The 27,832-nt window shown below is 41.3% G+C and overlaps 1 protein-coding gene across 3 annotated transcripts; it reads right to left on the bottom strand.

Annotated features, from left to right (window-relative positions):
• Positions 1-35: 35 nt before the first annotated feature.
• Positions 36-27,284, bottom strand: LOC111958568 (type II inositol 1,4,5-trisphosphate 5-phosphatase). 3 transcript variants are annotated; one of them, XM_023979831.2, is made up of 22 exons: positions 25,999-27,284; positions 25,798-25,895; positions 25,658-25,687; positions 25,457-25,567; positions 22,714-22,857; positions 17,050-17,146; positions 16,193-16,387; positions 14,817-14,918; positions 14,235-14,349; positions 12,008-12,124; positions 11,048-11,235; positions 10,337-10,448; positions 9,815-9,924; positions 9,129-9,264; positions 8,498-8,608; positions 7,357-7,522; positions 6,019-6,254; positions 4,761-4,868; positions 3,592-3,676; positions 3,231-3,358; positions 2,827-2,938; positions 36-609 (listed from the first exon to the last, which is right to left on the bottom strand). In XM_023979831.2, exons 2-22 carry the CDS (start codon positions 25,868-25,870, stop codon positions 500-502), a joined length of 2,586 nt encoding a protein of 861 aa, XP_023835599.1. In that variant the 5' UTR covers positions 25,871-25,895; positions 25,999-27,284; the 3' UTR covers positions 36-499. The 3 variants fall into 3 exon arrangements, with proteins under 3 accessions (XP_023835599.1, XP_023835600.1, XP_023835601.1); XM_023979832.2 differs by lacking the exons at positions 25,457-25,567; positions 25,658-25,687; positions 25,798-25,895; positions 25,999-27,284 and adding an exon at positions 23,419-23,799; XM_023979833.2 differs by lacking the exons at positions 22,714-22,857; positions 25,457-25,567; positions 25,658-25,687; positions 25,798-25,895; positions 25,999-27,284 and adding an exon at positions 21,776-21,930.
• Positions 27,285-27,832: the final 548 nt, after the last annotated feature.

Here is a 27,832-nt window from a genome sequence, read left to right as displayed (position 1 = left end):
AACAGCCAAAGGACCACATTGGATAGGCCAAGGGCAAATGTGACAGTGGGTTTATTAAATTCCAAACTAACTTTTTTCAATTTGCTTGATAAATGGGGAGAAAAAAAAGTCAAACCACAACTGTTTGAAGTACTTTCATATATAAAATAACGATCCGCTGTTTTTCCTTCACAAAAACAGCACAACATAGTTTTTTCTTTAAATAAACTGGTAAATATACATACATTAAAAATGGTCAGTTYACTACAGCTGCTCAGTGATAGAATAAAAGCTGTACATCAACAGCTTACAGGTTAAACATAGTTTGTCAAAACATAGKTGATTTCAAATCAAAGGAGCGTAAGCCTAATCAATTTGACTGACTGTGTACCTATACAAAGAGCCATCTATATGAATAGGAACTTATTACATGTATTACAAATACTGAGCTGTACATTAAACTACAATAGTATCTAAAAGAGTTTGTAGCATGTAAGACATGGCAGGAAAACACTTCCATTCAAGAGAGGTCCTGGACTAGGAAATGCTGAAAAAACTCTTGGGTCTTCTTCTTCTCTGCAAGGTCCTGCTTCGTRGGTGACCTCAGTAGCAAGGMAGCAAAAATGGTGGCTGTGAGGGATGACACAGGGCACAATGTCAATAACRTAATAATTACTAACTGGCACTTGAAGTAAGATTAAATAGTTGCTTTTTTATTTTGTATCATAAATTATTAAATAAAAGGAGAACAATGAAAAAGAAAMCAAATCCAGAATCTGACCCAACATTATTACAGCTAATATCATAGCTACAGTTGAAGTCGTAATTTACATACACCTTAGCCAAATACATTTAAAACTCAGCTTTTCAAAATTCCTGACATTTAATCCAAGTAAAAATTCCCTGTCTTAGGTCAGTTAGGATCACCACTTTATTTTAAGAATGTGAAATGTCAGAATAAGAGAGAAGATTTATTTCAGCTTTTATTTCTTTCATCACATTCTCAGTGGGTCAGATGTTTACATACACTCAATTAGTATTTGGTAGCATTGCCTTTAAATTGGGTCATCGTTTTGGGTAGCCCACAATAAGTTGGGTGAATTTTGGCCAATTCCTCTTGACAGAGCTGGTGTAACTGAGTCAGGTTTGTAGGCCTTGCTCGCACATGCTTTTTCAGTTCTGCCCACAAATGTTCTATGGGATTGAGGTCAGGGCTTTGTGATAACCACTCCAATACCTTGACTTCGTTGTCCTTAAACCTTTTTGACACAACATTGGAAGTATGCTTGGGGTCATTTGTCCATTTGGAAAACCCATTTGCGACCAGACTTTAACTTCCGGATTGATGTCTTGAGATGTTGCTTCAATATATCCACATAATTTTCCATCCTCATGATGCCATCTATTTTGTAAAGTGCAACAAACCCTCCTGCAGCAAAGCACCTCCACAACATGATGCTGCCACCCCCGTCCTTCACGGTTGGGATGGTGTTCTTCGGCTTGCAAGCCTCCCCGCTTTTCCTCCAAATATAACGATGGTCATTATGGCTAAACAGTTCTATTTTTGTTTCATCWGACCAGAGGACATTTCTCCAAAAAGTACAATCTTTGTCCCCATGTGGAGTTGCAAGCCGTAGTCTGGCTTTTTTATGGCGGTTTTGGAGCAGTGGCTTCTTCCTTGCAGAGTGGCCTTTCAGGTTATGTCGATATAGGACTCGTTATACTGTGTATATAGATACTTTTGTACCYGTTTCCTCCAGCATCTTCACAAGGTCCTTTGCTGTTGATCTGGGATTGATTTGCACTTTTCGCACCAAAGTACGTTCATCTCTAGGAGACAGAACATGTCTCCTTCCTGAGCGGTATGACAGCTGCGTGGTCCCATGATGTTTATACTTGCACACTATTGTTTGTACAGATGAACATGGTACCTTCAAGGCGTTTGGAAATTGCTCCCAAGGATGAACCAGACTTGTGGAGGTCTACAATTATTTTTATGAGGTCTTGGCTGATTTCTTATGATTTTCCCATGATGTCAAGCAAAGAGGCACTGAGTTTGAAGGTAGGCCTTGAAATACATCCACAGGTACACCTCCAATTGACTCAAATTATGTCAAGTAGCCTATCAGAAGCTTCTAAAGACATTACATAATTTTCTGGAATTTTCCAAGCTGTTTAAAGGCCCAGTCAACTTAGTGTATGTAAACTTCTGACCCACTGGAATTGTGATACAGTGAATTATAAGTGAAATAATCTGTCTGTAAACAATTGTTAGAAAAATTACTTGTGTCATGCACAAAGTAGATGTCCTAACCGACTTGCGAAAACTTTAGTTTGTTAACAGGAAATTTGTGGAGTGGTTGAAAAACGAGTYTTAATGACTCCAACCTAAGTGTGTGTAAACTTCCGAATTCAACTGTATAGCTAGTATTGCATTACTAGGCTATATTTTTAACTAAGTAAATAAATTATAACGGATTGCCCTAAGGTGAAAAAGGAAAAAAAGCATATGCACAGTATCACAGTACAGAAACACTACTATGGCCTTTCTGGTTATTTGGAATATAAAACCCAAACAAGCTTGCATAACCATTTGCATGCAGTGGAATAAATYAGGCATTTTATCACAACAGTCCCTGGTGCTATTGTTTTATTGCGACATGGAAATTGTTACGGCTTCTGATCTTAAACTTGCACTGCTCGACTTTGTAAACATTGAACCTCTTTGGTACTGGTCAAGAAGACCATGAAGTTTCATTTAACCCTTTCAAAACACATTTCAGGCAATTTTTTGTGTGTTTGATAAGAATGCAAAATGTGTTACACAATTTTTCCATTTCAGCTTACCTAAAATGTTGACATCCAGGCTATTGTGTGTAGAATGCTTCAACAACTCACGGAGAAAAGCCGCTATGTAGTTAAACACGTTTTTATGGCACTGAGGTAACAAGGATACAACCTGAGGATGAAGAAAAACATCACTCAATAGCAATCAACACCATAGACAAGCTAAAACACCACAACATGAGAGCAAATCACAGACTAATTCCCCACAACTGGGTTGGGTTCATTAGGGCACGCAACAGAAAACGTTWAAAAAAAACATGTTMGACTCTCCCTATTTCAGAACGTTTGAAGCCTAATGAACAAGACCTAGTACAGCAGACAATCATTACATACAGAGTATCCTACTATAGGGGCACTGAGAAAAGTAACGTCTACTTTTAAGAGTGAGTTGAATTGGTACTGACCTTTTTACACTGACTGGTGTTGGAGCAGCACTCCAGGCACTGCTGGTACAGGGAGAAGGGKACCACAGGCTCAGGGAGGGCATCGAGGAAGAKGAGCAGTGCTTCTGCCACAGAGTGGTTACTGCCAGCTAGGGGTCAACACGGGTCAAGGGGCATCAACCACTTAAAAAAATAGTGTGTTAGACTTAATGGACACAACCCTGGATAAATTAAGGCACAAAATGGAAAACTTTTGCAAAAKAAAAATAAATGAGCATTTCTTATTGGACATGTCCAGGTAGTCCTTCCCTGTTTCAGGCCATTTTCTTCCRTTTAATGCCTAATGAACACAACCCAGGTGTATATCAGTTGTTAAGGATACGGAGCGAGTCTGGCATGCCAGTGTCAAGGCAATCCCTTATCTCCACAAATTCACTGCGGAGYCCAGGTTGTTGAAATAGTTCCCCCTTGAAATAGAGGCAAAAAGTTAGTTGTACTGTAAACACATAACTTCAAAGCACACAAAAGGTAGCCGGCAAAAGGAGCAGCATTTCAACTGATCGGGGAGTAATAGAACTGTGTTCATGTCAATATTGTAGAGTATTATGCATTTGACTTTAATTAATCAACTAATAAATCTTTTTTTTTTTCCCCCTTAACATTCAAAGCCAGGTTTTACAAAAAAGCGAACTGGGCATCACAGAGACAAAACCGTTCTGTTGAGTCATTCCAGCCTGTTGGTGGATGCCAGAGACAAATAGAATGTTTCCAAACGTTCCTATTTTCACTCCGCTGGTTTGCTGTGGTGAAAAAGTCTGTCCTTGTAAAAATACAAATAAAAGCACACAGCTGGGAGGACGCCAAAAGTTGCCCAACTCACTTTAAATTCTTTGAGGCTGTGCAACTAACTGGGAAAGGGGAGTTAAGTAGGCAAAAAGGTACTAGCCAATGTCCKTGAAAACTAGTGTATTGTCAAGAACCGAATGCCTGATTCTGACCCGAGCTGTACTGGTTCTGATTTTTTCTTTTCACATTGTCCCTTCCAGGCAGCAACAACAACTATTGTGGAGGCATAGTACAGCTCAGGGCCCGTTTTCCCAATATTTTTTATTTACTTATTTAACTATGCAAGCCAGTTAAGAACAAATTCTTATTTACAATGACGGCCTACATGTAAAGCCTACCAGAGTGTAGCCTACAAATAGAACACAATTGACTGTACATGAAATAGATTTCAATATGTTTGAAATATAAAAGGCCTATATAGCCTATAGGTCTACTGTAGGCCTATTTATTATTTAATGCAATCTCAGTTTCCATTTGAAGCATCTTTTGCTTGTTCAATTGTAAAGACATTGGCAACTTTGTATTTGTAGTCAACTTCGTTCCGTTAGAGGTCACAGAGAGACAGATAAACAGCTTGATTCTATGTTTAGAGGAGATTTTCTGTGTATAAAGTGAGGGGCAAAAAAAGCATCCAATGACGCACCTAGCTGTTCTAGGTTTGGTTCAGTAGTGCGTAAATGGTAAAAGATTTCTGTGAGTCCTGACCTGTTTAGGAGCATTACGGTATAGGTGGTCCACCATCTGCCATATCTCTTTAGGGATATCCAGGGGCTTATCGATGATTACGGTYCTGGTCTCATCGCCTGATGACGTCTTTAGAAAGAAGACAAGAAAAATGGACAGTTGAGTGAAATGGGTTTAAATTCTGGACCTAACCTTTCTTTAACAACATATCCTGAGAGGACAATGTGTTGTAGCTATTTATGCTGCCTGTATTAATTACTAGCTAGCCATAGATAATAAAATTAAAATATCAAAAAGGGTGAGACATCTTTGGGCTTCTTTATTCTCAGAATCTATCATCTTTTCATCTGGTCAGTTTTAGCATAACACTGACTGATGATCAAACACAAAAGCTTCTGGAGAGGGTTGCTCTAGTGTACATGACAGCCATGCTGTTTTGCAACACTAATGACCCTGTGGATACTCAAACACTAATGACCCTGTGGATATTCTCCCCTGGCAACAGTGTGTTCTGGACCAATGGGTGATTTGATTCCCTGTTTGGAAACCCACTTCAGACACAACATCTCCTATTTGGTTCACACAGTGCAAAAAAACATTACAAACAGTTTCTGTTTTTACACAAGAAGTAGGCTTAGTAAGACAAAAAGGAAATGGGGGGCTATAATGAAAAGCTTACAAACAGAATTTCCTTTTAGCTTCTGTCTTTAGTGCAAATGTGTCTAGTCTCGTTTCAATGAATTTGGGGAATATAGACTGCAGCTAGTTCAACATTCACAATTCCTGGYCATTTTTAGATGACTGTGCATTTACATAGAAAACAAAGTCATACAAAAATTATCAGCAGGACAGAATCCCCCCCAGAGCACTTTCACTTTTAATTGTTTTTACTCTGGGCAAGGCMTTTCATATAAAATGGCCCTGAAGAGGGGGACATTTCCAGGCCACAGTCAGGTGTTGTGATTCCTGATTCTCCACCCTTTTCCCAACATGTGCACTTGCATACTCCATATTTCACAATGGTGGAAACTCSCTTCAGCCAATGCTTAGGTTACACCAATCTAATACTTTTAAATCCACRATGGGGAATATACCAGACCACTGCACACTTTTGGAGAAGTGTGAAGAATGGGAAAGCAGCCTTCTGAGTCAGACTGCACCTGGGTCGTATTCAYTCAGAACCATGAATGTGTCCAATAAGAAATGCACATTTTTGCTTTCCATTGCAAAATATATACAATAATGAACACACTCCTTGCTGGCTATAATGACCACTCACCAGCTCCCGGATGGTCTCCAGGGGCATTTCCTGGATGGGGTCCCTCAGCTGACACAGGGTCTGGATGGAYGAGCCAAAGCAGCTGGGCAGGTAGTTGCCTGACACAGAGAGGAAGTAGTCCTTGCCCCGCTCCAGGTGGAGCACCAGGATGTCCTCGATTTGCTGGCGGCCTGCGTTGAGCTCCGTGGCGGTGGAGCGGTTCACAAACACYTCCAGGTCAATGTCCATGTTGCCGCCTTGGTGAACAGCACRTTGACGGGATCAGGTATATTTCAATGATTTATCAAATGGAGGAACATTTCAGAAAGGCACCAATTCCTGATTATCAATTCCCTGAGACACAGATGAACAGGGTTGTGTTCTTTAGSGATCAAATGAATGAAAACTCTACTGACAAACTGAAGGAGGGACTACTTGGACATGTCCAATAACCCAAAAGATTCMGTTTCAAAATGTTTGAAAATGTTTTTTGTTGCATGACCTAATGAACATGACCCTGCTCTATGTAAATGTGCTTTGTGGAAACCTGTTGACGAGTGGTGTTGACCTACCATAAGCTAAGGTTGTACTGTACACTAAGCATTACTAACTGCACGTGAATGTGTGAAGGAAACCCTATTCATTTACAGCTGCATCACTACATTGACAACTCCAGAACTAAATGAGACAAACTGTTAAAACACAGACYATCAGCAAGACCCAGAGAGGCAACGAGCACTGAGGCACATCCACCACTCCTTCCACCCTAAGCCTTGAGATCTCCATTATTTACAAGTCTCTCGTGYTAGACAGATCTGAAATTGCTTCCCWACCATCAAACACKGAGTTGAGAAAATGCCTCTATCAATTGCAGTCACCGGGAAAACTCAAATCTAATCATTCACTCAGAACACAGAGCTATGATGTGGTCTCYCGCTTCATATGTCATAGAGCTCATGACATTACGTCAAACATAGCGGGGAGGCCAGGTGCTTATATAGATTGATATCCATTCCTGAATGTAAGTCTTAGGCCCTGTTCCAATACTTCAGAAATGCCTTCCGACCTTCCTTGAAGTACTCACTGATCTGAATGAGTTAGGTTGAAGAAAGTAAATGGRGTGGCAACCTTGCTKTCAYCMRGCCAAACTCTAGATCTGGGGCTGTATGTATCAGATGTTTTAGAGTAGGAGTGATAATGTAGGATCAGTTTTACATTTGAGATCACAATGAATTRGATTACATGRAMGGAGGGGGGCCTGATCCTAGATGAGCACTCCTACTCTGACACACTTGATAMATGTGCTTACCTCAAGAAAACACGGAAGAAAGAATAGGGCCACGGTCCTGCTGTACTCACCCTGAGCGATGAAGCCCTTGGCCGGGTTGGCGGTGAGCCAGGGCTTGCAGTAGGTGGGCTCATCCAGCTTCTGGATGAACTCAAACTGGCACGGGACCTGTCCGTCGTTGTGGAGGKTCAGAGTCTCTGCCTGGTGCTGCMTGAACTTCACGTCTTTGAAGTGGAACTGGGGAGGGAGAGTGATTTGGATTAGGTTTCACAGGTAGGGAGTAGGGGGTGTGAAAATCACAGCGCTGATTACAGAAATSATTGCAGTTGATATGCAGCCATTGTCAATGGTAGAGGATGTCACCTTCAATACCCTAATGGTATATCTAGAACCAGACTACAAGATGACATGTCGAAAAACCGTGACGGCCCTGATGGAGAAATTGCGCAATAATTGCAAGTACAAAGCACGAGCTCTCAAACACCATACGTGGCATTAACAACAGATTGTTGGATGTCTATGAAAACACGGTMATACATCACTGCAACGAGCAGTGGGACATGATCTACGTACTGACAACATGGAGGAGAGGCACACAACAGAGAACCTAAAATGACATTAATACCATTGTGAGCGGGGGCGAGYGCCGCCGGKTAGGGTTTCCTCTAGTTACCACWGTCAAAATTGTCAATATCGWAAAAWTTCATGAARACTTAATGTAAGGTTAGGCTTAGACTAAGGTTAGCAGTGTGGTTAGGTTTAAAAATCACATTTTAAGAAGATAAATTGTAGAAATAGACGGGCTTTATGACTTTGTGGCTGTGGTAACTAGTGACAACAAGTATGTAGGAATTCCAGGACCGCGGTAGATTGAACTGCATTGACCCCTAGCGGTCATACACAGAACCACATCTGAATTGTGAATTCAAGTCATTTGAATAATTTTTCTTTGAACGTTTAAACAATAAAAAAAGTGCAGTTTAAATGTGAAGAGAAAATGTACATTTGTACATGTAGCACAGACGTTTTCCCTCAATTTTACTCCTGTTCRTAAAGAGCAGAGCTCATATGATAAGCGTTGTTCACAAGGTTCTGCTGCTGTCAATGTCCACTGATAATGTTGTATTGTGTATTATGAAAGACCAGAGCAATATTAACATATTCTTCATCTATAACAATTCAAGTAGAWTCACTGAACTCTTGACCACTCACCTCTCGCGTGGACAGAGTTACGGACGGAATGCACTCGTTCTCCATCTTGTCCAGCGAGCGCACAATTTCCTCAAATGTCTTTTTGTAAGACTCTTCGTTCACCAGCTTGATCTGAASAAACAGCAGAGAAGGGAGGTTAAAACACAGATGAATGGGGGAAACTAGAAGCATAACATTATTTTAACATAAAAAAAAAAATGCCATGCAACAGAATATCTAGAATTACAATCCAAATACTTGTCATGAATGGATAAATGAAATGCTAAAATGCACAATGCTAAAAGTTGTCTGATCCCTAAATATATGGCTCTGGGGGAAACTCAGACTGGTCACAAGAATTAAAAATAAAACTCACTTCTAATAGGGAATTCCCATACTTGGTAAAGACAGGAGGTCTAGCAGCAAGGCATTGGGAGAGGATGGAGCAAGATGAAACTCTGCCCACCTCCTTGCTTGCTCTGCCCACCTCCTTGCTTGCTCGGCCCTATAGTGTGACTAAGATTATAAAAGGCCTACCTGAACAATCTTGGATTAGCTATAAGATTCTTTGGTTATGACCCCCAGCGTAAACCAACCAAAACCTCATGGTCTCCAAGATGTCAAAGGACAAATGGCAGAAACTAATTCTCACCCCTATCTCCAGCAGGGAGCTGACTGGCTTGTGGTCACTGGTCTTCAGGTCCATGTGACTCTGGTAGTGCAGCTGCCGCACATTCTTGCCTCGCCACAAGATCCGGTCGCACCACGCCGGCACACGACACTTTTCACTGAGAGGCGTGAAACATGAAACTAAGACATTTCAGAGACGAATTCCACGCAATAAGATATAAGAGTTTTGTAACACTTTATTCTGCAGCTATAATGCTTTAAAACGTATTATAAGAATGTATGAGCCTTTGTAATGCATTATAACAAGGCTTATAATATATAATGTCTCCCTATGTATCAATATTCCAACTCAAAACGCCTTAGGCTCATAATGTGACAACAATAAGCCACACAGTCCCGTGTGGCTCAGTTGGTAGAGCATGGCGCTTGCAACGCCAGGGTTGTGGGTTCATTCCCCACGGGGGGACCAGGATGAAGATGAATATGTATGAACTTTCCAAATTGTAAGTCGCTCTGGATAAGAGCGACAGCTAAATGACTTAAATGTAAATGTAAATGTAAATAAGACATAAGGGGTTCATACATGTTCTTACGATGCATTATAAAACGTCATTATAATGCAATATATCTGCAGGCTTTTAGTAAAGTGTTATTGTTTTCTCCATTGCCTTTATAGATAATACTAGACATTTAGAGAGGAGAAGTTACCTTGTGTCCCATTGGTCGGAGCCGGTGTCGTATTTGTAAGTGGGCAGGAAGCCGATTTCTCCCTCCACAAAGCCCACGAAAACAGCCTTCTCATCGATCTGTCTCTTCAGCTGAGGACCACAGAGCCACAACAAGACAGCGTGACAATTATCACACTCATCAGGGTGTAATGTGACTGGCACTGAACACAGAGATTAGCAGTCTTATTCATTAGGGCATAATGTAGCAAAACGTTTTGCAACGGAAAATTTGTGTTTCTGATTGGACAATTTCAGGTAGTACCTCCCTGTTTCAGATCAGTTTTCTTCCGTTTGGTGCCTTATGAATATGACCCTGGGAACAATGTTGTGGAACTTTCAGATATTACGTAGAACAAACCTCCCTGTCTGACAAGTAGAGTAAGGAATCATGTCAGCTCTATTCATGACATTATCTGCAACATTCTTCAACATTTGCCTACTGAACACACCCCAGAAGTAGACATTTAAATGGCTTGAAGTTAAGCGGCTTGAGATTACCTACCTGGTCATAACTGTGCAGCGTTTCAAAATCCTTCTTGGCGATTAAGTCCTTCACATTGTCGACATCAAGGTCACTTAGCCTGTAGTTGAGATCACCCAGCCATAGGACCACACTGTAAGCAAGGAAAATATGATGCATTGAGAATATGGAAAATCATAGAAATATAACTACTCTTCTATATTATATACTTCAATATTGAAAACGGTAGCGGTGGCTTTGCATGTGGTTCTAGAACTCATCCCATTCTACGACTGCATCAAAACACTGCATTCATTTCAAATGTTCATGCAAGCCATTATAAAGTTCTGTGAAATTGGCAAGGTGCACTGGTCTTGTGATCAAAAGGTTTCCATAATACATTCGCTATTTTGTTCCCTTGAGAAAATGGCACCATGCTGGAATAAATACAAAGCATGGTGTACCACCACAACTACCAAATCCAGGGTCCTGTTCATTAGGCACAAAATAACAAACAAAAGACTGAAAAAAGGCAGGGATTATCTGGACTCGTCCAATAAGAAACACTCTTGTTTTCCTTTGCTAAATATTATCGATGTGTGCACTAATGAACACAACCCAAAACATATCCACTAAGAAATGCTCATTTAAATGTTTTGGTTCCAAAACATGTTTTWAAAAAAAAAGTCATGCCCTAATGAACACAACCCGGAAAAGTGGAAATACTGCTTTGTACTAAAGACTTGTTCATACTCATGCTTCATGATGGCGAGTGGGGCCAGGGCGGGGTCGTGCTGGCGGAAAAGCAGCCTGCTGCAGATGTCCTTGTAGTCCTGGTTGCGCCTCTCATACTCCTCGATGTGGGCGGCCAGGTGGGAGTTGACCACACAGATGTCAGAGTTGTGGAAGCGGAAGCGGATGGCCACAGCACCTTTGTTTCCCTGAGAGAGGTGTTTGTAAAACATTTTACATTATGTGCCTTTATAGAACAAACCATATCCCTGCTGCGTCATGAAAAGTAGCACACGCAGTTTCAGAAAAAGCTTTGTTTATCTAGCAGTGGATACGATCACATGCAAATTCAAATTCAGCACGTGCAAGTTATTAACAAACACGGAATCAGATGGTCATTGTCAACAACATTGCAGATATCAGAGAATTGGATAGCTAGCAAGCCTGTGAGGCAAGGTAAACTATCACAAATAGAGCTAGATAAAGCCAGTAGAATAATCAACTGGTTGAACATAGCTATAGCCATCAGTCTTGTGTGTTTTCATGGTCATCGCTCACTGTTAAGTTTGTCAAGGTCCCGACTTAGCGTTAGCTATCCTGCTACAGAGCTTTTTGGTACCGGGATGTGAGCGCGTCACTCGAACGCGACGTCTGTATACAAAAAAATAGCTCTATGAACAATAGGGAATCTAATGTGTTTTCCAAACATACCTTGGTTCCAAGTCTGGTGTATTTGGTGCTACAAATGTGAGAAAAACTGGTTTTCTAAACCCTGGTTAAAGCTGAGTTTGTAGGTAGAAGGGGTTGTAGTGCAATATAACTCCTTATCCAACTGTAAAATGGAAGCTAAATGAAACTAGTGGACGCCAGCCAACCTCCTGCTCTAAACTTCCAAGACTGCTAAGCAATTGATTACAGCCCGCTTAGCGGCCAAGGATAAGTACTCCTACTATACCCTCACTGGACACACACACCACCTACCATTCTACCCATGATGCCGGTGCCCACGGTCTCTGCCTCCATCTCAGAGATGTGCTTGGCGTGCTCATTCCTCACATAGAACAGCAGCATGATGCCCACCAGACGAACCAGTTTCACCTGTAGGGATACACAGGGGTCATAGGTCACAGACAGGACAATACACTGGTCAAGTGATTAGCGATTAGCCTGATCCTAGATGTGTTTGTGCTGTTTATGAAACACCTATGGTTGTTGACGTAGCGTTAGCGGAAGGGGTAAACAATAAAGATCTGGTCAGGAGGACCGCAGTGAAGTGGCATACAGGACGATGCAATATTGTTCATGTCAACACTGCAGGAGCAAAAGTGAGAAATTGCTAACAGTATGATTGTTCCACATTCAATCCTGTCAAGGATATAAACCTAAGTAGGATATAACACAACATTATCATATTAATGTGAAACCAGCCATTTCACAGACTCTTGCCCTATGCTATGTCAATTACGAAGCGACCAAGTGTGCTAAATTCCCACCAGTGACAGAGGACTGACAAATTGCATGTCATCATACTGGGTGGTTGAGTGAGAAAATCTTTACGAGCCTTCAAAGAGGAAGAAGCAGTTTGGCTCGAGTCTGCAATTTATAAAAAGGGGAAATAGGCCTAGATAAAAAGAAGATTGGAGGAGAGAAAAGCTCATGTACGAGCTTTCACCAGGTTAACAAAACCACACTTTACAGTATAAAGGGAAGCAAATAAGTCATTACGACATCATAACACTTTGCTTTGGAAACATCTGTAGTACAGCGACACTCAATTGTACCAACTGTGACCACATGCATCCTTCCTCACTGACTTGAGATAATCACTGACATGCATGTGCTCGGACAAGTGAAAGCAAGTGTGCTGAAAGTGTGCACCCCACTTCTTTTACCAATCCAACCCTCTCACATCGGTGATTATTTTATTTTAAGGAAGGAAGGATGCGTTTTTTGGCGTATTCAAACAGGGCCTCAGTTATAAAGAACAAACATGCATGTAACCTTCCCCACAGTCCCATTAGGGTGATTTCTCCCCTTCTCTGCTGTCTGTTTCAGCCAATCAGTGTGCCCGAATGGACATTTGGACTCTGGCCCCTCCCACTCTAGCTCAGAGTGGTTATCATCTTCAGCTGATGAGGACGCAAAGTTTGGCTGGGGACCAAGTTTTCAGTGCGTTTTCGAGATGTGTTTGTGCGTGCATCCACAATGAAAATTGGGGCCTTCTACTGTTGTGGATGTTTAATGCATGCTACTGAAACCTTGCTAGTGTTGGTTATCTTGATACATATGTACATTTGTTCTGTCGCCAGCTGGTAGCATTGTTTACCTCATGCATGTCGTCTAATTACAGAACTGCCAGCCACTGTAACTATTGCACGTCTGCAGCTATTATCACAAGAATTAAGTGCATGTTTCAACTACTGCAAGAGAGTGTGTTATATTCAAGCTAAAGTAAGTTGTGGAAGATTCTAGAAAGCCTGGTGCACTCGAGCATGTGCACTTGATTTACAGCCTTGGCCCAGTAATTWTTWWTTTTTATTTTACTAGGCAAGTCAGTTAAGAACAAATTATTATTTACAATGACGGCCTATACCAGACTATGCTGGGCCAATTGTGCACCACCCTATGGGACTCCCAATCACGGCCGGTTGTGATACAGCCTGGATTTGAACCAGGGTGTCTGTAGTGATGCCTCAAGCACTGAGATGCAGTGCCTTAGACCGCTGCACCACTCTGGAGCCCCAAATTAAGCAAAGGTGCCTCCTAAAAATCAGATAAGATCTCTAGCTGGTTGGAGAGACATGGCCATAAATCCTGACTGTCAGCTAGCCTCATCAGTGATTAGCTCCTCTCTCCGCTGATATGGATCTACTGTGTTAGCATAGCATTACACACACATTAGCTATACTATGTACAGACCTGACTATATAGCCGCATTACCAGTTGTTCATTTTCTTTCTTTCATAGAACCACAAGATAATTTATGYGTGAAGAATACAACTTTGGATATGGACACATGTGCCTGGTTCTTCCTGGAACGCCTGTAGTGGGTCAGACTAAAGTGGAGTCAGCAATAAGTCACTAGCGGATGAGGGTATCTACAGCTAGACATTTTTACATTGGTATTAGGATACACAACCTTGTGGCAGTAGCAAGACTGGGCATGACAAGTGGCCAGTGGTTAACTGAAGGAGAGGGAGGTTCTTACTAAGGCGTACTTGGCGTCTGGATGCAGCCCCTCAGACACAGCCYTCATCCACTCGGTCTCCTTGGGCGTGTCGTTGAAGAAGAAGGCCTCCTTGCTCAGGTCCAGCTCCTGGAACCTGCAACACAGGGTCATGTTCAGTAGGAACGGAACAAAACGGGGGAGGTAATATCAAAAGGTAACCAATTAATAATTATTTTGGTTTTCCGTTGCTAGGCGTTTTGCGACAGCGTGCCCTGATAAACATGATCAAGGTGGTGAGTCCACTCTTCTCAACTGACTGTCTCTTCTACGGTTGAAAACATTGTGTTAAAGTTCCTAATTCGCAGATTACATAAATTTTTATTTTTATCATCTGCAACACCACAAGACTAGTCGTGCACACTGGGATGGAGACACGATTCATAGAGGTTTGGCTGAATTGGCTCTGTTGCTGCTGTAACAACTACGACTGTCTTCCCACTCAACACAATCTGACTTAACTCACCCTCTTGTAGTGTGGTCTCAGACAGTACAGTCAGTGTCTATGTGGGCTATGGATTTAGAGGGGAATTGATTTGTAATGCCTGGGTGGATGGGACTTACCCCACGCAGTACATGTCAGGGGGAGTGGATGTGGAGCCCAGCCAGGGACGGAGGCCTTCTTTGGGGGTTTGGCCGTTCACATTGTACGTGCCTAGGAAGAAACTGAGAGATAGAGAGGAGTGGTAAGTACAAAGTCAGAGAGTGGGAGCAAAGCCTAACATTGCCTAATATAGGCGTAACTGGTGAACTGTGAGGGTGTCTGGCAGACATGACCTTAGCAAGCCCCTTCAGATGGTGCAATGGGCAGCAAGAACCTTAACACTTCAGAGAGCTATGTGTGTGTCCACCACCAGAGGGCATTGTAGTATACATCACTTGTCATCATGACACTGTCCATGATCTGTACTTGTTATCGTGGCATCTGTACAAACCTCCTGCATCCTAATAATCTTTTCTTCCTCCTGAAGTGTGTACTTTCCCACTACTGCCCACAAATGTAAAAGCATTGGATTGGTGTAGACATGGGCTAGACGAAGTTTCCATAAACCAGTCACTTACTTTCAAGTTCGTAAAGGGAATTGTACAAGTGGGTGGAGAGATTGGGACAGAACCAAACGCTTGTTATCACCAAGACATTTGTAAAACCCTTTTGCTTAAAACCTGCATTAGAAATGAATTACTATGAGTTTGGATACTAGTAATTCGAGAGCAACCATTTCCATCAACATTACATGGAAATTGACAATTCTTTAATTCGTCAGTTATAGCTATGAGATGTTCTCACAACTCTACACTGACATCCTGTTTACCGCAAAATGTGTCAACCCCGTAGCTTGCGTTTTGAATGTCGTTCCTGATAATTGTGATGAGTCATCGATGTTGGTTTGCATAGAAGTTGGATAACTACAAATACAAAAACTGGGTGGTTCGAGCCTTGACTGCTGATTGGCTGACAGTCGTGATATCAGACCATATACCACAGGTATGACAAAATATTTATTTTTACTGATCTAATTACATGGGCAATCAGTTTTTAATAGCAATAAGGCACCTCAGGGGATTGTGATATATGGCCAATATACCACAGCGTTGCGGGTTGCGTCGTGACTAAGAACAGCCATTAGCCGTGGTATATTGGACATATACCACACCCCCTCCAGCCGTATTGCTTAAACATACCTTTTTTACACTATTGTGCCAACCCGGAGCAAATTGTGGTAGGTGGGATATTTAATTTAACAAGGTCCTTTCCAGCAACTGGATGTGTTACCAGGCGAGCGCAGTACCAGTCGGCTTGGCTTGTGAATAAAGTAATAGAGTAGCGGGCTAGTCACTGGTCCAGCAATGGCTGACACCTAACCGGCCCAGCAACATGAAAAGGATATAAGAATACATGTTACAGTGACTTTGATCGGGACAGAGGCAGGGGGGGTCACCTGAAATTCTCCAGGTAGGTGTAGATGTCCTCGTTCTTGAGCAGCTCACAGCGGACGAGGTTGTCGCGCAGGCCAAACTGCGGCATGGCTAGCATTGTAGCTTTGTTGGACGCTGTGTGGCTGGACTGGCGTACCAGGTCATCCCTGCCCTCGCGCTTCAGCTCATCCCAGCCCTCACGCTTCACTTTCCCTTGGCTGCGGGCCCACAAGACGGGACGTTTTTACTTGCAATGATTGTGCTACGTGGAGGTTTCAGCTACCTTAGTAGAATGCACTGATGGTAGGTCGCTCTAGATAAGAACGTCTGCTAAATGACAAAATGTGAATATAAAGATGGTCTGGGTGGGGGGACAGGAGTGACAGTAATGTAGTTGTACTCCTTTACTACTGTATAACATCTACTACACATCTCCTTTCAGACTAAAYCAACTAAAGGTATCACAAGAGTGTGTTTGCACTTGGCACCAAGTTCTTTCCTATGCAGAGCTACAATTAGGCTATCATTATTTCATGTCTAGGATGGTTTGTGTTGTGGGTGTTTTTTTTCCTTAAGTCATGATGTTCATTAGCCTGGACGGARGCTAATGTTGTGAGAGACATTATATAGTGATTTTGTAATAGGGTCAAGGGGGGCCTAATGTAGGCTACACATGCAGTATAGCTTCCAGCCGGGCTAATGAACAACATGGCTAATGAATAACCGCAACACAAACATTTCAATGTCCTCAATACAGGACAGGGGTTAGAGGACGAGAGGAGAAATGCAATATGGCACACTGGTCCTTATATCCTTCTTCAAGCGCCAACCATTTGCATACCACTGTCAGAGAGAGAGGAGAGTGGTGTTCAGTACTTACCTCACTGGGCCGGACTCCACTCTGGGGTGCTCCACTCCACTGTTCACCCTCTTGTTTCCTTCTACTGGGGATCTGCTTACTGCGTTCAATGAGTTCCCTGTTGAGTGAGTGAGGGAAAGACAAAGCAAGAAAGAGAGCGTGGGAGGGAGTTGAAAGAGCAGGAAATAAAAGAGAAAAGAGAACAAAAGAGAGTGAGCGAGCGAGAGAAAGGAAGAGAGACACAGGAGTTGTAAACCAAGTCATTCTAATCAGGAAAATACATTGCCATGTGCCAACACTAATCCTATAAAGGCCCCTGGAGCTAGCAATGCAAATGCTTCGCCGGTGAAGAATCAATCAGCTCATGCCTGAAATAGACCCCACACAGGTCAATAGTGAAGTTGATTTGGTCCTTGCCTACTCGGATGTATGGAAAATGGACTGAGGCTGTCTTCAAAAGCATTGCATTACATATAGCATTTTATTATATCCTATAGTGAAAAATATACACAAATATAAAAACGCAACATGTAAAGTGTTTATCCCATGTTTCATGAGCTGAAATAAAAGATCCCAGAAATGTTCCATACGCACAAAAAAGCTTATTTTCTCGCAAATGTTGTGTACAAACTTGTTTACATCCCTGTTAGTGAGGATTTCTCCTTTGCCAAGATAATCCATCCACCTGACAGGTTTGACACATCAAGAAGCTGATTAAACAGCATGATCATTACACAGGTGCACCTAATGCTGGGGACATTAAAAGACCACTTTAAAATGTACAGTTGTCACAACACCATGCCACAGATGTCTCAAGTTGAAGGTGCAATTGGCATGCTCACTGCAGGAATGTCCACCAGAGCATTGAATGTTAATTTCTCTACCATAAGCCGCCTCCAAATGTTGTTTACGAGTATTTGGAAGTACATCCAACCGGTCTTACAACCACGTGTAACCACACCAGCTCAGGACCTCCACATCCGGCTTCTTCACCTGCGGGATCTTCTGAGACCAGCCACCCAGACAGCTGATGAAACTGTAGGTTTGCACAACAAAATGATTTCTGCACAAACTGTCAGAAACCGTCTCAGTGAAGCTCATCTGCATGCTCGTCATCCTCACCGGGCTCTTGACCTGACTGCAGTTTGAGGTCGTAGCCGACTTCAGTGGGCAAATGCTCAGCTTCGATGGCCACTGGTACGCTGGAGAAGTGTGCACTTTACGGATGAATCGCGGTTTCAACTGTACAGGGCAGATGGCAGACAGATGGTATGGTGTTGTGTGGGTGAGCGGTTTGCTGATGTCAACGTTGTGAACAGAGTGAGATGGTATGGTGTTGTGTGGGTGAGCGGTTTGCTGATGTCAACGTTGTGAACAGCGTGCCCCATGGTGGCGGTGGGGTTATGGTATGGGGAGGCATAAGCTACGAAAAACAAACTGCGTTTTGTCAATGGCAATTTAAATGCACAGAAATACCATGACGAGATTCTGAGGCCCATTGTCGAGCCATTCATCCGCCACCATCACCTCATGTTTCAGCATGATAATGCACGGGCCCCATGTCGCAAGGATCTGTACACAATTCCTGGAAGCTGAAAATGTTCCAGCTCTTCCATGGCCTGTATACTCAGACATGTCACCGATTGAGCATGTGGAACACTCTGTACGACAGTGTGTTCCAGTTCCCGCCAACTTCGCACGGCCATTGAAAAGGAGTGGGAGAACATTCCACAGGCCACATTCAACTCTATGCAAAGGAGATGATGCACTGCATGAGGCAAATGTTTGTCACACCAGACACTGACTGTTTTTTTAAAGATATATGTGGCCAACATATATGCATATCTGTATTCCAAGGCATGTGAAATCCATAGATTAGGGCGTAATTCATTTATTCCAATTGACTGATTTCCTTACATGAACTATAACTCTGTAAAATCTTCAAAATTGTTGCATTTGCGCTTATATTTTTGTTCAGGCATAACCTKTATTTATCCAGGTTAATCTCACTGACATCAATTCTCTATTGCAAGATACCCTAGACAAGACATTGCATTTTAAGTTGTTTAAATCAATGGAAGAGTCAAAGCCTGAGTCTAACACAATTTGGCCACTGTCTGCCACTGCTTGGCAGAAGAAACTCTACGAACATGGCAAGTGTATTAGAGAGGAAATTGCTTTAGAGGGAGTATCGTTTTTTTTGTTTAACCACCAACCGTCTTATATAGCTGTATCTGATTGCGAGTTCATTGTTTATTGTATTCTGTTTTCGGGAATCAAYTCAATACAAGCTGCTGTGCAAGAAAATAGCCAACATGTTTTCATGCAACAGTACTAGGCATACAAGCTTTTGAGATTTCTTATCCAGTATGAGGACAAGATAGCAAAAACAGATCTGGTACCAGGGGTGTATTCACTAGGAACCAAACAGGAATGAAAATGGGGAGACCTAACTGAATTTATCCAATAGAAACTCTTGWTTATTGCTAAATGTTTTCCATTTGCTACGGTTTGGACTAATGATTACACCCAAGGCTAAGCACAAGATGTATTGAGTTCAGGAACCAATAGCTTCCTGCAATAGGATAGGACTTGGGCCAACCTCTCTTTAGAAAAACAGTTGGAAGTTAACATAGGCTAATACAACGTAAACATAGGCTCATCCTTTAGCAAAGCCTAATTCGAATCACATCACACACACACGTTCTTACCATCGCGGGGTAATTCCTTGCATACTATACACTCTCACAAGACCGTCAAGGTAAATGTTAGCTTTATCTATTGTTTATGGAAAGTGATTGCAAAACAATACCAGAGGAAGAACTCAAAGTTCTGTAGTGCAATGAAAATCGCTTATAAAATCAGAGGCTACAGCTACCTGAAAAAAAGTCTAATAGCTCACCACAGATACAATTCCTGATAAAGACTGCAGAAATATTGGAATATATTGTTTTAACGGCTAGCCAAGAGTGAGAGGGTGAAGTATAGGCTATTGAATGCTGTCTTTAGGCATACTGGTGTCCAAAATAGGGGTATTAGAGAACCAGTATGCTGTTTTGAGTAAACAAAATGGCAGTATCAATTACAGTGTAGTGGGGCTGCGGCACAAATTTCCATTTGTAGTGTGTGCGAGCGTGCTATTGGAACACAGGAAATGGAAACAAACTACGCCCTGTGAGATCAGATGGAAACTCCCAGAGAGCTGTGAGAGACCAATGTGGAGGAGTAAGCCCCAACACACAAGATCCCTAGTTCCCAACTCACTAGACAGCTTCCCAGTCCCCAAGCCAGGCTCATGTTGAAAGTCAACATCTARACTTAGGACTACATTGGATCTCAGCTATTTCCGAAGGATGACTTACTGCATTTCACCCGAGTCCTAAATAATATACCACAAGATCCCAACTCCCAAGGGAGCTTCCCAGTCCCTGACCTAACCTAATATTGAAAGTAAACATCTAGCCCTRCATTGGCTTTCATTTGGCCTATTTAAGAAGAACGATTCACTGCATTTTACCCTCCTCCTGTCCACAGAGAAGGGAAGATGAGCAAGCCTATAAAGTGTCATATTAGCAGGATTTATGGTAATCCGCTRCATGTTTTATATTCCTCTGTGGTCATTGTAAGGCTCTTTAAACCTGTTAAATGCTACACCAACAAACAATCCACTGTAATGGCAAAATTACAGTGCATGATCAAACCCTATGAGAATTGAATGGATAGCTTTCAGACTTCTGCATACATATACCACACATGAATTATGATACAAAAAATGTCAGTGGAGAGACCAATCCAACGGTTGGAACTATTGATAGCACGCCTCCACTATTCATTCTATACAGCAAGCTCCACTTTCACCCTTCAGTCTTGCGATCATCACTAATTGCAGTCTAAAAATAGAAACGTGAAAAGTGTGAGTCAACCACTCAGCTGTAGCATACTACAGTGTAGGTGCACAAAAGTCGGTGCTCATCACAAAGTTCAGCATTGCATATAATAACCCTTTGTACCTAGGAATAATAAAGTGGGCAGAGACATATAATGTTCTTATCTGCAGTCTACTAGTATGGACACTTTCCAAGATACAAAAATAAAGAGAACCCAAGACAATCACAAACTACAGTGTCCATCCATTTCCAATGGAAAATGCCAAGTGGCTACTAATTGCCCGTCTAGCTTTACACGTTCAGTTGACAGATACTGAGATAGTCAAGACAGTGAAAATCCCAAAGCTGCTGAACGTCAGGTTTGCATGGTGCATTACCAAACCCAAATCAGGACACAATGACAGATGAACTGTCGCAAACCTACAGCATATGGCCTAGTTTATCTAGCTTACAAATATAGWTGGCGAACCTTTACAAACCATAATATTGACATGCTAATTATTTAGCTAGCGCGCTCGTTCCAAACCACAGCTCTGCTCAAAACATGCACATAGAGAAAGCCACTTAGCTAGCTAGAGTATATAGTTACTTCAACTAATACGCTGGCTAGCTACATATCATTTTGTCAACGTTTTAACTTGAACCAAGGAAGGACAAGTAGCGTTAATCTGTGCATATTTAGCTGGAAGCAGAAAGTAGAGCTAACGTTAGCAACAAAAGCTAACAGAAGTTAGCTTCTTAGCTAAACTGGCTAACATGAAAAATGCACTGCTGCATAAAAAAAAGTTACTTACGTTTCAGACTGCGGTAGCAAATATACCATCTAAATACAACAGTAAATAATAAACATGTCCCCATACCAGTGTCTTTAATCACGCTAGACATCTCCAAGTAGGGCTTCCACGCATTATGTGCAGTGCAATGTCCAAGGACCTGTTCGTGCAAGGAATGTTGAGAATACATTTTTTTCACGCGCACTCGCGCAAGTGAAGACGTGCCACAGACCAAACTAATCAACCATGAAAACATTGGACGGTCTCTGGTAAGAGGCAAATGAAAAAAAGCTTTAGTACAAAAGTTTACACAACTATAAAGCGTTTATTTCGGCCAAATACAGTCTTACAATTATTTCCATGTCAACCAATTTTTWAACTAATGTGAAATGATATGCATTCAACATGCATAAAAAAAATAGCATATGGGTAGGCCTTGCATGAAATAATGAAAATTATGTTTCAGTGGCAGGAGAAAATCTAACGATACAACAACAACAACAACAACAACAACAAAATCAACATTGCAAATAGCATGTAGATGTACAGGTTTGGGCACTTGGCTTATCAATGGGAGTGCCAGAGCAAATAGCTTCCTTTGACATTGGCTGACACTGACAGGCACAGTGCGATAGCTTTCTCACAGTGTGAAGATAGATTCATTGTGAAATAATTTTTCTAGACTTAAAGCCAACATGGAAGATAATGTTGTCACTCTCCCCAAAGTTTAACAAGACCAACTAACATCAACAAGAGACATGTCACACAACCATAAGAAATGACATAGCTTTGTGATGTCACTTTGGAGGGCGCCTCCTAGGCTTTGGATCAGATACAGTTATCATGATCCAAGAATCATGGTTAATTATCAATCGTGTGCTTTCTTAGTGTAGGCCTGTAATTTCATTCAGCTGTCAGCAACACGAATTTGCTAGATATTACGACACAAAGGGCTCTGTGTGATAAGGTTAGAAGTTCATGGATGGTACTGACTGAGAGGGACACAAAGAGGGCTGTTGGCTTACCTGTTTTCTTATGCTGGCTGATCTTGGTGTGTGTCGTYCCCAAGGGTGCAAGGGTCTGTTTGACGCCACCTTGGCCTTTGGAGGCTTTGCGGTACTTGTGGAGCCACTCAAACTTCGGTGCTTCCTTGGGAGACTTGCAAACATCTGAAGGAGGAAAAAGGGAAGCATGAAAAAGGCACTTACACTAATCCCAAAATATGCCATTTCAATTGTAGGCTATAAACATACTTTGCTATTCAAATGGTTTATATTTGTTGCTCCAATGCTCCATAGAAGTGGAGAAGCTGGAGGCGCATTAATGATAAGGAAACAATTCCAAGAGATCCTCAGCAGCGATTCACAGAACACACAATGAGGATAATTATCAATAATACAGTAAACTGAAAATGACCCACAGCATTTGTTTTCATTCAAATAGGTACTCAAAAGTAGAAAGTGATTCAGGGGCAGGTTACTTCACATTCTCACGAGCTGGTTGCCTTACAATTGTTTGTTGACTAAAAACTTTTGTTACTGTGTGGTTGAAAAAGTTATTCAGTTATGTTCCCGCTTTCATGTGGTTCACACACACAAACACACAGACACTTCCTCTTACACGTACATTTGAGCTACCTTGAGAATATTACCGCACCAAAATCACTCACTCTGCTATTTTACTTTCAATAAGACAACACACTTGTACAAAGATGTCACTTTTMTGCTTACCTTGCGAGTTTCTCACATTCTTCCTGTTCACAATAATAGCTGCCAGGTTACCAAAACTTTCCATCACTATTTCCTCTCACAGAATAAAAGTGAGTGTGGCCCTTTTTAAAAAAGAACTTTAGTCCTCCATCTTAAATTTAAGTAGTGAGCTAATGCCAAAAATGACACATACATAGCAAAGTAGACTGTCTCTCAACAAATCCAGTGGCTCATCCCATTGAGATGAACAGGAAAAAAAACATGTTAAAAGCCAAAAGCAAATATATAAGTCAAATGGAAGGAAATATTAAATAGCAACAGACATATACTACCCAGGAAGAGCACACAGCACTAAAACTCTGAGCCTCCCCAGTCTCTTTTCCTTCTTTCACTTGCTCTCTTTCTCTGATGCCATCTCTCTCTCTCTCTCTCTCTCTCTCTCTCTCTCTCAACTATGCATCACATTTGGCTGTTGTCTTATAGGTGAAGTGACAACTGGTTCCCCTCTTTTTAGAGTTTTGTGTAACTTGTGGTGTGTCTTTCCCCATCTATTGCATCACTTGTGATTTTATCAACTTGAATTAAGGCTATTGTTGTCAAGTGAACATTTTCTGAACCATCTGCCATTTTTTGGAGTAGCAACAAGTACATACAGAACACAATATACTTATGGTAAAAGAATATGTGATTGTCAGGGTTGGGTATGTTCCTTTCTAAATGTAATCGGTTACAGTAACTAGTTACCTGTCCAAAATTGTAATCAGTAACATAACTTTTGGATTACCCAAACTCAGTAACGTAATCTGATTACATTCCATTACTTTTGGATTACTTTCCCCTTAAGAGGCATTAGAAGAAGACAAAAATGTTTGTTACCAATTGAACGACATCTATTGCAGGATAAATCAATGTTAAAGTTTACATAGCTGGCCATCTATGGATTTTACTTTATGGGTTGGTTAATTAGGCTTCTTCTAACCCATTGCTTTCTACTACATATAATAATACGATTAAATTATATCTTTACATTAAAGACCAACATTTTTTAGAATTCCAGTGATTCCAATAAATGTTATACCCCTTGATCTTCAAGAATAGGACTTGGAAATATGGAAGTATAGATTAGCCAARTTATTTTTCTGTTGATTATGATTTTGTTGTCATGGAGGACTGATTGGGCTCACTGAGTCAAATGCCATATGCTACATTTGCTATAGGCCTATTGTTTACCTGGATATTATTTTTATATTTAACCAGGCAAGTCAGTTAAGAACAATTCTTATTTACAATGATGGCCTACCCCGGCCAAACCCAGACGACACTGGGCCAGTTGTGCACCGCCCTATGGGACTCCCAATCACGGCCGGATGTGATGCAGCCTGGATTCGAACTGCAATGACACCTCTTGCACTGAGACGCCGTGCAACGCGGGAGCCCTACTAGTAGTTCATGACATGAAATGAACTTACTGGCAAAAAAAATACGTGTTTTATGTGATACGGTATCTACCGAATGACTAAAATTGAGATTAAAATTCTAATCCATTATTTTAGGGCAGTTCACTTGCAACTGCACTGAAATTATCATATATTAAATGGCATATATTAAATGATATGTCATACAGAAATGAGGACACATCTCAAATTACTGGCCAGATTTGATTATTGCAACATCAACAAGTAAACCAGGGTCGTGTTCACTAGGCCCCCACCGGAAGAAAACAGACTTAAACAGTGAGGAACTACCTGTGCTTGTCCAATAAGCAGATTTGAGTTTTTTTCAATTCAAAACATTTTGTAATGGTGTGCATGACCCTTTACTTGGTTATGTCCCAATAATTTATCCTTCCTTCTAAAGTGTGCACTTGTTCACTTCCCCTCACTGATTTGAAAGGAAATGACTGGTTTAAGAAATATGTTGGAAACCCCCTCTTGCCCATGCCTCCACTGATCCAATGCTTATAGATTTGTGGTAAGTAGTGACCAGGTGTATACTTCAGGAGAAATCATTTGGATGCAACGCTTGTGATACATTTATGGAGAAGTAAGTCATGTCTTACCACTCCAGGCTCTGTTGACCTCACTGAGGAAAAGGCGAGAGTGGGAGCCAAAGGGAAGCCTCACCTCCAGCTCCCCATCTTGGAAGTTCAGCCTCACTCTAGTGTCTGCACCTATATAAATATCATGTAATATACATTTAATAACTTGGCCCTATGAACATACCAGGGGCAAATTGACCCAGGGAAAAAAAGAAAACTCACCCACAAAAGAAAGTTCATCTGCCGAGGACACTGAGGAAAGAATAACATGTTATTACAATGCATTATGAGGCCCATGCCTTCACCTCCATTGTGCATRTTATAATAATCAAGTTAAAACCAATGCATTAACTTTTGCATACTTTCCACAACCGCAAAGTCATTAGAGATGGGGAAAATGTCCTCCAATGTGACATCTTCACCAGTTATCGCCATTCTTCTATGGGTAAAAACAAACAGCCTATAGGAAACAAAGGTGGAACATTACTATGGGCAGGTGTAATGCATTTCTCAGAGCATTTATATTTCATAAGTCTGGTGGAATAGCATAAATTTCAACTCACGCATGTTCCTTGGTGCGCTCCACCAAACCCAATAGTCTGCTTTCAGTGACATTGTCCACCAAGACAAGACATTGAACAGCATGTTTACAACAATCTGGTTAAGGGAATTGCATAGATTTTTGCACAATGTCACATTTGAAAATAGGCCTACACAAGTGTTGATATCAAAATGAAAAGTTTTTTTTTTTATATTGGGAAAAACATTATGCAGCAATTACCTTCAAAGAGCAGAGGCCTAGTCATTGCTATAAAACAAATCTAATGTCTGGAAAGTATGAAGGTCTAGAGTAGGCTACAGTTAAGGATTCGGCCCATGTGACAAATACAATTGAATTTGATTAGCTTGTATAAGATTGCCACCCAGTGGAGGACCTATCATATTGTACACAAAAAGCTCAAACTTTTCTGTTTCCATCTACTTAGCCCGGGACCTGTGTCTYATTGGCCATGGCTCCAGCGGTCCTGCTCTCACTTGGGGCCAAAGCCAGGCCACTGGTACTTTTCAGTTGTCATTTACATAACACTGGCTAACTGTGAACTTTAACACCTTCTTATGCAGAGGTTGTTGATTCTGCTCTTCACAAATCCCCAGTCAGCCCTAGCTATTGAAACACAATGTCCATAGTGTAACATAAGGGCGTATACTAGTGTAACACTTGTGTTACAATCGAAAAGCAGCACCAATGTCCTAATTAARCAATTTGCAATTCTTCTTCTTTACACYCAAAGCCTATTAAATCCAAACAATTGTACTATTGAATGAAATATACAAAATTTCACCCCATTCAGATACACACACGTATAGCCTATTAGGCCTTGACAAACAAACTCCACGRCCTCGCCTTGGGTGAACTGCCGGTAGGCTACGTCGGAATGAAACATTGTCTTCTTCTTCCAAAGGAAGTCAAACATCAGCCTTTAGATAACGCACTCATAACATCGGAGTGATACAAAAAACATTTAGTGCGCACTATAAAGGATACTATGACGCAATTTTCGCCTTGTGGCAAAATCTCTTGAATTGCGAAGGATTGATCCATTACTTAAATCCGTTACTTTCGTGCAAACTCTCTCCCACAAAATACAGATTGAAGCGAGAATAGACACAGACCAATCGTTTCTCTTACAAAGTTGGGCTAGACCACCTTCTTATCGAGAACACAAAACAACAAATCCGACCAAAGTTTTGCTTTCACAGTGCGTAAAAGTGTATTGCCGTGTTCCGACATGATTCCGTATTCTTCTAGATGTCCTTATTCCTTTTYCCAAGATGTTTGTGGACCTGCCACGCAGAGATTTCAGCAGCTAAAACTGACGTCATGTTTTGGCTGTCGTTTGAGGAAATATTAATCGGATTACTCACTGTTTAATCTGACAGATGCAGGTGTAATACTAAATTGTAGATGTGCTATCTACTTCACACACACCGGGGTTGGATAGGTTACTTTCTACATGTAGTCTATTAAGTTACCTACTAGATACTTGTCCAAAATTGCAATCAGTAATATCATTTTTGTATTACCCAAATTCACTAATGTAATTTTATTACTTTCAGTTWCTGTTGGATTACTTTCATTTAAGAGGCATTAGAAGAAGACAAAAAGGGTGGTCATTTGGTGTGTTATCATAGTAGTGGTCTCTGACTTGTGGTCAGATTGGCTAAAGTGGAACAAACTCAAACTTGCACCTTTCTTCAATCCTAAATGTAATGTCATTGAGAAAACATGAAGGTGTTATAATGTATTTGTATGCAAACATCGTTTCTGAATTTAAAAGTACTAATCATCTAGTTTTTCAAAAGTATCTCTAATACGATTACAATATTTGTTGGTGT

Source organism: Salvelinus sp. IW2-2015, linkage group LG35 (genome assembly GCF_002910315.2).
Source record: "Salvelinus sp. IW2-2015 linkage group LG35, ASM291031v2, whole genome shotgun sequence".
NCBI lineage: Eukaryota > Metazoa > Chordata > Actinopteri > Salmoniformes > Salmonidae > Salvelinus > Salvelinus sp. IW2-2015.
This window is presented reverse-complemented; position numbering and strand designations above follow the sequence as displayed.